Genomic DNA, 11,240 nt, shown 5'->3' with positions numbered 1-11,240 from the left:
ATAGTTGTTACAATAACTAATTTCAAAATTACGGTTCTACCTGAACCACCAACCTCACTCTTTTTTTTTTTTGGGGAGAGTGGTTTTACTCTTATTGATGTTGTCTAGGATCCTATCCTTTTCGATTGCATCCTTAAAGAGGATGTTAACCCCATACCTGTTGTGCACCAAGACACGATTGACCATTGCATTGGAGATCTAAACCTTGATGACCGAGGCATCGTTGTGGGAGGAGTGGACATCATCCAAATCCCTATCCAAGGCTTGTTACATTCTGCCTTTCTTTTGTTTCTGGTCTTACCTAAGTATTCTTATTCTACATAGATGCAGTTGACATTGAGCACTGGGCTTCCATTGAACCTTGACTTTTCAGAGGGTCTTTGAGTTTTCCTAGACTCGTGATGTTTTGGGAGTGGGGCGGCGGCGCTTAGGTATCGTTTGGTATGCAGACGGGACGGGACGAAACGGAATGGGACGGGACGGGACGGGACAGGACGGAACGGAACGGAGCGAGATCAAAGATGCCCTCGGATGGAAACAAGGAGGAAGAAGAAGGAGACGGAGATGTTATAATTTTGTGTTCCACGGATGTGGAACGAGTCGTTCCAGGGGGGTGAGGTTGAACGAAAATTCACCCAAAACTCGTCCCGTGGAACAGCTCGTTCCACCCGTTTTAGGCGCACCAAATGTGGGACAGAACGCCTTGTCCTACTCTGTTCCGTCCCGTCCCACGTACCAAACGGTACCTTAACTCATGAGTTCAGATCAGCAGCTCTTGCTGGGGTCTGAACAGACGTCTCATCATGTGTTCTCAAAACTAGAGACAATGTCCTTTAAGTGCCTTCACCCACCTTTCGAGGTTGACAAGCTTTGTATGATCCTTAATTCGTGAAGCCTTTCAAAGTTTATTGGCAGAAGAATAGATGGGCTTCATTTCTAAAGCGTTAACTAGTCAATTATATTTTTTTTGTCAAACGATAGATTTTGTTAGATTAGTTACCGATAAGGTTTGAACACACGTCATCATGCAAGGGCTCAACATCTTTCCACCACTGTAGTAAAAGGTCACTTGCAACTAGTCAACTATATATTGACTCACAACTAAATTCTAGGCCATAATAGGAAAGTTAATAGAATTATATAATATAACTTAATTAGCTTAATTCAAATAAAGCCCAATTACTTTGCAGATACCATATAACTAAATGACAGTTCAGTCTTGCGTATGTAGAAAATCATTTGTATGTATTTAAACCTGTTGAGAATATCACGTTTTAAGAATGGGAAAAACAAGAACAAACTCCGGAAATCGAAAACAAATAACCAAGATAAATAACACCAAGAATTTACGTGGTTCGGCAGTATGTGCTTACGTCCACGGGACAGCAACAACAATCTTTCACTATATCAATAATGAGTACAACCAATAATCTTGCCAAATCTCTAGAACTAGGACTTGACGAAAAACCTAAAAGAACAAGAACAAGAAATACCCTATCTCTTTTCTTTTCTCTCGCACACACTTTACAATATTCTCTCACTCTAATCCCTAGAGTGGTATACAATTTATTGTTTTGCTCCCTCCTAAAAATAGTACAATAGCCCCTTTATATAGACATAATAAAGGTCTTCTTCAATAAGGATTACTAATCCTAATTGGAATCTAGTTATGAATCCTTCTCCAATTGAGAAAAAAAATTAATCCTCTAAGACTATTAATTCCCAATAGACTTAGGACAACTTATCATGGGCTGGAAAAAACCCAACAATCTCCCCCTCCAGACCATGAGGAAGGTATAACGAAATAGGATTGCTCCTCTTGACCAAACTCCCATTGATCGAATTTTTCATGATCAAGCTCCCCTTGATCGAACTACTCATTAACCAAGACCCTCTTGATTAGACTTCTCTTAACCAGGCTCCCCCTGATCGCAATACCCATTGTCATTGGCAAAGGCAATTATAGACTTCTTTGCCAGAAAACCATCAATCATCTACATTAAAGAAGCTCTTCATCGTAAGTCACAACACCTGCAGTATTGTTCCCATCCTTTTGTTCCTTTTTCCATTTACGACAATGCTTCTTCATGTGACCCTTTTTCCCACAATAGTGGCAGTTGCCATTGAATCTTGTCTCACCAGAATTGTTGCCTCTTTTCTCTATGACAAAGAGTTGTCCAGCTCCAGCGCCTGCACCTGAAGTTTTTCTCCTTGTTTCTTCATTAAACATGCTATCCTTAACAGCATCCATAGACAATACGCCATTAGAAGCCGAATTGCTTATAGTTACGATGAAAGTTTCCCAACTATCTGGCAAGGATCCTAGCAATAAAAGTGCTAGCAGCTCTTCTTCAATATTCAAACCTATAGTGGCTACCTGATTGATCATGTTCTGAAAGTTGTTCAAGTGCTCGGTTACACTAACGTCTTCCGCATACTTCATGTTGACAAGCTCTTTGATAAGGAATGCTTTCTTGGCAGCGGTCTTCTTCTCGAAGAGGGATTCTAACTTCTTCCAAAGAGCTTGCGCATCAGTTTCTTTAGACACATGGTGATAGATGCTCTCATCCACCCATTGTCTAATCGTACCAATAGTTTTACGATTCATCTTGGTCCAATTGGCAGCAGACATATTTTCTGGCTTGCTATTAATACCTTCAATTGGCTCATGGAGATCTTTACAATAAAGCATGTCCTCCATTCTTGATTTCCACGTAACCCAGTTGGAACGAGTGAGTTTCATCATAATTGCACCCTCCATTCTAAACGGATATCAGCCAAACCAGGCTCTGATACCACTTGTTGAGAATATCACGTTTTAAGAATGGGAAAAACAAGAACAAACTCCGGAAATCGAAAACAAATAACCAAGATAAATAACACCAAGAATTTACGTGGTTCGGCAGTATGTGCTTACGTCCACGGGACAGCAACAACAATCTTTCACTATATCAATAATGAGTACAACCAATAATCTTGCCAAATCTCTAGAACTAGGACTTGACGAAAAACCTAAAAGAACAAGAACAAGAAATACCCTATCTCTTTTCTTTTCTCTCGCACACACTTTACAATATTCTCTCACTCTAATCCCTAGAGTGGTATACAATTTATTGTTTTGCTCCCTCCTAAAAATAGTACAATAGCCCCTTTATATAGACATAATAAAGGTCTTCTTCAATAAGGATTACTAATCCTAATTGGAATCTAGTTATGAATCCTTCTCCAATTGAGAAAACAATTTAATCCTCTAAGACTATTAATTCCCAATAGACTTAGGACAACTTATCATGGGCTGGAAAAAACCCAACAAAACCACCTAAGAATGCATGAAAGTCTCTAAGTCGCACTTACCGTCCTAAACTTGAGATAGTGACTTAGTTATCGTAGAACTACGATTAAGGGGTGGGGTTTGATCTTTAGCAACTTGAGTAGAACCAATTCTAACATCTAAGACTCAACTTAGACAACGGCTTAGGCTAGGAAAATGCCAATTACCATAGATATGTACTAACATTTCTTCAAAGCTTCTTCTCTTATGATCCCTAAGATTTAAAATGTTACTAGCTCTGCTACCTCGTAGTATGATTCAGGTTGACGATAATTCCAACTGACTACTCACCTCCCTACTTGATTCAGCCCGATATCAAAGCTGTCACTTTCTTTCAGTAGTGTCCTGCCTTAGATGATTTGAATTTTTGTTACTTTCTTCGTTTTTTTACATTTCAAGTGGATTTTATTTCCAATTCACTTAGTTATGTAGATCGGCTCATAGCCCACACATTTCTTTTCAAGAATTGTAGTTGTGTTTTCAGTTATGAAGTGATTAAAACCCAAGGCCCATTTTTTTATAATTACTTATAAAGTCATTGTCACCTAGAGCCTCAAGGGCCATTGCCCATTTTTTGATATTAATTATCCACCCCAAATCCCAAACTGAAGATTTAAGCCCAATTTTGCTATCATGGTTCATCTTTCCCATTAGTTGGTAAGAGATACAGAGTGTTATAAAGTAATTTTTTATGATGATCAATGTGGGACAATGAGTTAGATTGTGATTTCTACTCAAAAACTCCAATAAAACACTGTCTGTTGGAGGCCCCCAACAGCATACTTTCTTTCAAGCCTCTCCTTGGCACTGAGACGGAAATAAACACTTCGGGCAAATCACGTGTGGACATAATTCGAACTTTGATTTTTGTCACCAACATCTTTAGCTATTAGGTTTAATATTCACAACTATTAAATCACCTTCGACCTCAGCTATTCATTTGTTGTACTACTTAGTGCTACGTACACTAAGGAAAGATTGCTGATTTGAAAAAAAAAATTCGGTGAAAGTTTGGATTGAATTGTCTAACCCCACAAGTTTTACAAGTCCAAATCTTAATCAAAAGAAGCACAACAAAGTTGAATATAAGCCAAAAGAAACTTCACTTTTGGAACTCTAAGACGGTGTAGAAATAATCCATGTAGAATGGTCTGAAATGAGAGAAGCCAGCAGAGAGACCGAGCTGCCGGAGTTCATCAGTCCTATTCTTGCCCTTCGCCCTATAGATGGTCATCACGAATATGTCGTTTTCTAGGAGCGCACGGGTCCGATGACTTTCTCCGGCAACACCGGCTCACAAGCTATCAGCTTCCCTCCTACCGGAAGTGCTTTGTAACAGTTCTCCATTATCAGCTTGCATTCGTTATCCGTCCACGTTGATAAAACCCACTGCCAAGTTATAATATGTATTATGTTAATTAATCAAGGCAATCAAGCATAATTAGTGCACATGATTAAGCAAATTAGTACAGAAATTTGAGTGCCTGATCCGACATGCTAGCTAGGGTTACGGTGGAATGCTAGCTAGCTTTTTGGAATCAAGAGCTACTGAAGTGAAGGTAAGAAATTTTACTTTGGTTCCAACTTGTTAAGGATTTTCCACAAACCCACTAACATTTTTGCTTTTGAATTTTGGACCATAAATAAACTTACAAAAAAGAAAAAAAAAATATTAGTAGTGTGCATTTGAGATTACTTTTATAAGAGCTAAAAGTGTTTTCTAAACTACAAGCACTTTCTTAATGCGTTTGACATTAAAATATAAAAGCACTTGTACATCGTTAAAGCCCTTCTAGGTTGTAAAAACACTGTAGAGAAATACCTACGAAATGCTTCTTTACAAGTGATTCTCTATTAAACACTTGACAAATAAATTTCTACATCTTTACGTAACATAAACACTTACGAAGATAATTTCTTCTTACGTAAAACAGTCTCATAGAAGCCCGATTACTAGTTAAACCTATGACTAGCATGTAATCCTTCCAAACAAAAACTCTATTCCAAACACAGCAATATAGTAGAGTCATCAAGTCATCAATTCATCAAATAAGGGGTAGTATATATGCAACTGTTTTTTAATGAACCCAGGCCAACAATTGACATATCGGCTCCGTTTTAGAAATTTGTAACTCTAAGGGTGCGTTTGTTACATATAATTCATTTAGGTACCGTCAATTAGATTCTATCTATTTGGTACGGTCAACTTAGTAAGGTCATTTAGGTACGTTTTGTAGTTTAGGTCCAATTGATTCGGTACGGTCAATTAGGTTGTGAATTCAATTACTTATGTTATGATGTTTAGGTCCGTTTGATTCGGTACGATCAATTTGGGCACACTTTCAATTAATTACATATATAATGTAGGTCCAAACGATTCAGAATGAAAAAGCTGGTACCATTGTATAATTATGATTGAATCTACCTGAGGACTTATTTAATCCATCTTGTTGTAATACCTGATGCATTTCAATCATTTTGTAAACCCTGATGAGTTTCCATCTTATATGAATGCACAAGTTACAAGAATTATGGAACGGAAGAGGAGTGAATATTCATTCCTACAATACAGGTCTAACATGGGGACCTTGGCAGAAGCCTACCAAAAATTCAAAATCATATCAAACCTATCCACCTAGAACTACTTATGGAGAGGACACCATTTTGGGGCTTGTTCAGGACATACAAAGAAGGCATTGAGACAGGTGATGCATGGAAGATCGACTACGATGTTATTGATATACTAGAGATATACAATAAGGATCTTAATTGCTTTGATATAGGCGGTAAGCGTTTGGCGATAAAAGCTGCAGATATTGCTACCATTTTTGGACTACCTGAAGGAGGCAATGATATCTAATTCCATTTCTCCTACAAACAAAGAAAACATCAAAGAAAGTGAGTACAATGAACTAAACATGTGCACCTAAGAATGAGACAAAATGGTCAATACCTAAGGGCAATACAGGAAAACTAAAAATATAATAAATTTGTAGAAAAAAAATTAAACATGACATGGATTGTATAATTTGACGTGGGCACGAGTCAAATGATTATTTTTAATTTTTAATCTTCAGTATGGCATTATTGAAAAGTTGATCTTATTTAGGGACTAAAATGAAGTTTTCTAAAAAAGGGAAATTAGACTCGACAACACTGTACGTGTGTGTAATAGTTAGTCTTTAATTGGAATATATATCATTTAGTATTTAAGGGAAATATGATTATCTGTACGTTTTTACATCTATCTCATTTTTACAGAATCCCCGGAGCAAAAGTGAGTGCCCGTCTTGTTGAGATTTGTAATTAGGAAAGAATAATGATGAGGAGATATATTTTCATACCATATAAAAATTATGAAACTCGATTTGGTGCCCGGTAGTGTCATCTATTTACTTCTTTGAAGTGCGACAATCATGCTAAAAAACTCTATAAACATCCCTACTTTGTTCCGGTAAAATACTTGTACAGACTGTTGACACTTCTAAGGGGCACTGGGATTATCCCACCGCTTACATGCATTCTTTAATTAACTGAATGCTAAGAGGCGGACGAAGACGAGGATGATGTAGCGAATGCAGATTTTGCCTGTCGTTGGCTTAATTTCATGTACAAACCCTGCAACAAAGAAGCAAACTGTTAGGAGACCATTTGCGCTTTCATAACTAAATTTCTTATCCAGATTTGGATGTGTAATAAAGTTCTTGCATGTGAGTTGGAGAACATTACATTTGTGGTGTGAATTGTTGCTCCGGTTGTCATGCTAATTTTCTGATCCGGAACCAGCTCAAAGTTCAGGTTCTGAATAAAGATTGTGAGAGCAACAGTCGCTTCCAGCAGAGCAAATTGATCACCAACACACTTCCGTGGCCCTCCGCTGAATGGAATGAACCTACAGTAGATAATTCTGTTTAACCACAATTTTATGCCAAATGGGCTATGTAAATGCAAAGAATGAAGCCATTCGAGTCCTAGGTTGAATCTTTGTAAGCATGTGTTTCTTGAAAAGAATGCTATCGATGAGAAGTCCAGAGATTATTTAGGCACTGCAACATCCCGAAAAGGGCATAAATTATAAGTACCTGAAATCTGTGTTTGTTTCATTAGGTACGGAGCCTTCAAGATCAAATCTTTCAGGTACAAACTCTTCTGCTCTCTCCCACACCTTGTAAAACCATGGGAAAAATACACACCAAATACGTTTTTAATTTCTAAAATACAATGTGAAATTCGTAAAATACAAGAAAGTTTGTTCAAAACTTAACATAAGATAGTACCTTTGAAGAACGATGGATATTGTATACTGATATCATAATATCTTGACCCGCATTGACTTTGTAATTTCCCGGGAGCACGTCAGCTACTTGAGCTCTTCTTATCAAAACCTAAATAAATTAGAGGAATGAAACCACCAAGAACAAACATGAGTTGATACGAACTTGGACAATTGACTGTTTTTTCAAATTTTCCTAATTGTATTACAGTTAACATAAACAAGAGAGAACTTAACATACAGGAGGATGTGGGAAGAGACGCAATGATTCCATTATGCAGCGTGTCAAGTACTTAAGGTTCTTTATGTCATCATAGGATGGACGCTGTCCTCGTAAAACTTTATCAACTTCTTCTTGTGCTTTCACCAAGGTGTGGGGATTCTACAATAATGAAAATAATCAAATACATGAAAAACAAAATGAGTACACTCAGTACCTCAGCAACCTATTGGAATGAGAGAAACACAGAAGGAAATGATACCTTACTTAGAAGATATAGCGTCCAAGTCAACACTGAACCAGTCGTCTCATGTCCAGCAACCAACATAGACAAAAGATCATCTCGCAATTGCTCACTTGATACCTGAAAAGTATTGCATCCTCAGTCCTCAATCTTCACTTTTACAACTAAACAGTATAGCGACCAGAGTCTTTACTTTACAACTAACATTAATGATTGAACAAGATTTGGATTACTGTTGGGCTCATTAACTCAGTCTTAATAATTCTTCAAAAAATGAATAACGAGAAACATCTGTAGTCTTTCTCGTACAAACATTTACATACTTATAAAGTCCATCTCAAATCAAGCATATCAGTAGAAGAAAAGTGAGACGAGAATTTTCCACATACGCATATGCAGATAATACGCTATCATCTATCATAACACTGTTATTACATATGATCAATAATGCTCTTTTGGAAAAAAATAAATAGTGTTCCCTTTTTCAACATTAAGCTTGATTCCGTCAATGTAGTGTAAATGCCTATCCAAAATGGACCTTTCAAACTGTCGATGCTAACAAGATAAGAGAACAGTTATTATTGAACGCTAGTATATGCCAACCTCTTCTCTACTTGCAAGCAAAAAGCGAAGGATGCTTGGATCAGTGTCATTTATATATTCTTCCTCATCAATTCTTTCGCCCTCAGCTTCCACAATTTCTTTGCACTTAGCTATAAGTTCTTCAACAGAACTCCTGATCACTTGAACTGCTTTTTCAGCTTTTATTTGTCTTGGGATTATCTTCCGCAAAACATCAACCTACAACAACCAAATAAAAGAAATCACTAACTGTGATCACATTCCAAATTGAAAGGAAAAAATACAGCAGCATAAGATTAGCAAACTTGAGAGAGAGCTTGCCTTCCAATATGGTAATATATCAGTAGAGCGAAGCTCAGCCTCTTTCAATGCAGTGTAAACAGACTCAATAACCGGGCTATAAGCATTTAGCGAATCGAAATTGTAGTTGAACAAAGACAGGCCTATAACATCAAGAGTTAACTGAGAAAATCTGTCCTCCATGTTTACAGCAGTTCCATTAAGTGCATCACGTTGTAGCTTCTCCACTAATCTCTCAGCACATTTGCAAAATACTCGATCTACTATCACGGACAAGTACTTCTTATGAAGAGATGGCACCACAGCCCTGCGCCTCGCCTATTACGAATAAGACATTCACTCCAAATGAGATGGGAGAAAAGAAAAACCTGCTGAACTATATATCTGGTTTCATCTTTCCATGAAACATGCAAGAAGCATTACTAAGATCACAATTCAAATTTCCATGTAGCTCAACAAAACAAGTTGAGCAAGGCAAACACCCAAATGAAATGCGAAATTCGGTTTGATCAAGAAAATCAAAGCTCACTAGACACATTCTGCTCTTCTTTATCAACATATCCATTACTAAGAAATCACCACCTATATTGAATTATAACTAAGAACAACACAAAGCATATAAACAGCCCTACCCATATCAGAGCAAACTATACCATGTCAAGATTTCATATTTCAGAGAGACAGATTAGCTGCTCACTACTAATCACAGATATTGTCACCAACTTGCATCTTACCACCTACTAGCACAATAAACGCGGAGTTCTGTTACAAAAGGCCTCGGTGCAATTAGGAGTAACACGATTCATTATATAGTATATTTTATTTTGTCAATTTTCCGACATGGGATTCTTACATTCCTCAACAAACCCACGTCTGTAATTAAGCAATTTTCCAAGTTTTTTTTTTTTCTTCCGAAACGGGGAACTGAATAGCATTACCGTCCAAAGCGGGCCTTCAGCGATTGCAAAACCAGAGCCGAACAAAAACTCAGAGACCTCAGCAACAAGTCCCTTCGCGTACTTCCCGTAATTCCTAAGCACGTGCTTAGCAATGGCAGGGTCACTGACCACAAGGAAATTTCTCGGCCCGGCAGCGAGCCGGTAAATCGGACCATACTCGTTCATCCATTTGAACAGCGGCAGAAACAGAGCGCCACCCAGAAGCTCCGACACGTCCTCGAGCTGAGCGCTGGCGATGGGGATGCCGGAGTCGTCGTTTTTGGAAATGGTGAGGGAGCGAGTGAGCGAAGTGAGCCAATTTGGGCTGACCCATGAGCTGGGTTTGGAGTTTGTGGTGGTGGGTTCCTTGTTGTCAATGGAGGCTCTGAGGGAGGAGATGGAGTGGAATGGGGCGGCGCGTTTGGGAGGAGGGATTGGGTGGAGAGAGAAGGAGGAGAATGATGAGAGAGAGTGAGCCATGTATCGCTGCTGTGAATGGAGAGAGTCTGTTCGACCCTACAAAACCAAACTCACTCAGTGTAGGCTTTGTAGCAGCCAACGATATCTCCAACTCAGCCTCACCTGCTTGTGCTAGTCTCGGTAGGAAGAAAGGAAAATCTTTGGCTTGAACAGGTTCGGCATTCTTTTCTTTCTTCCTAGTTACAAGCGAAAGTTCCTAAATTTAACTTTCGTAAATAATGAGATCGATATCAACAAAAATAACTACTTCATTGTGTCGTTTAACTCACTTACAATTAATCCTAGTTTTTTGAAATATAAAATGGGGATCCCTTAAAGGACGATCCAAACAATCTATTTTTCAAGTTGCACCTCATAGATCATCCTTACAAATAGTACTCAAATTGAAAATATTTGCGGTATCTAATTGAGTTCAAAGAAATTGACGAACATTTGTTCTATAAGAGACAATGAAATTTCATTGTGATAATTAAATAGAAACATGGTTTTGAATTGAATTGAATTTTTGTAAGGATGATATATAAATCGAGACTTACAAAATAGACGATTCAAATATTTGAAGTTCAATGTGGAGTGGGCCTCACAACTAGTCCCCATTTTTTTTAACTTCAATGATCTGAACCGTTTGTTCTATAAGACATTCAAGTTGCACCTCATAGATCATCCTTACAAAATATTAGTTAAATTGAAAATATTTGAGGCATTTAATTAAGTTCAAAGAAATTGATGAATACTTCGTTCCTAAGAAAACATTGAAATTTCTTCTTCATAATTAAATAGGCAAATGATTTCAGATTGAATTGAATTTTTGTAAGAATGATCTATGAATTGAGACTTACAAAATAAGTGGTTTAGATAATTGAAATTTGATG

At 37.7% G+C, this 11,240-nt stretch overlaps 1 protein-coding gene across 1 annotated transcript; it reads right to left on the bottom strand.

Moving 5' to 3' along the window:
- Positions 1 to 6,637: 6,637 nt before the first annotated feature.
- LOC137712747 (carotene epsilon-monooxygenase, chloroplastic-like) lies at positions 6,638 to 10,544 on the bottom strand. The gene is made up of 9 exons (XM_068451897.1): positions 9,889 to 10,544; positions 8,972 to 9,268; positions 8,672 to 8,869; positions 8,087 to 8,188; positions 7,846 to 7,986; positions 7,609 to 7,716; positions 7,414 to 7,496; positions 7,061 to 7,223; positions 6,638 to 6,949 (listed from the first exon to the last, which is right to left on the bottom strand). The coding sequence occupies exons 1-9, from the start codon at positions 10,366 to 10,368 to the stop codon at positions 6,872 to 6,874; spliced, it is 1,650 nt and encodes a 549-aa protein (XP_068307998.1). The 5' UTR covers positions 10,369 to 10,544; the 3' UTR covers positions 6,638 to 6,871.
- Between the last annotated feature and the right edge of the window lie 696 nt (positions 10,545 to 11,240).

Source organism: Pyrus communis, chromosome 13, assembly GCF_963583255.1.
Source record: "Pyrus communis chromosome 13, drPyrComm1.1, whole genome shotgun sequence".
Taxonomy (NCBI): domain Eukaryota; kingdom Viridiplantae; phylum Streptophyta; class Magnoliopsida; order Rosales; family Rosaceae; genus Pyrus; species Pyrus communis.
This window is presented reverse-complemented; position numbering and strand designations above follow the sequence as displayed.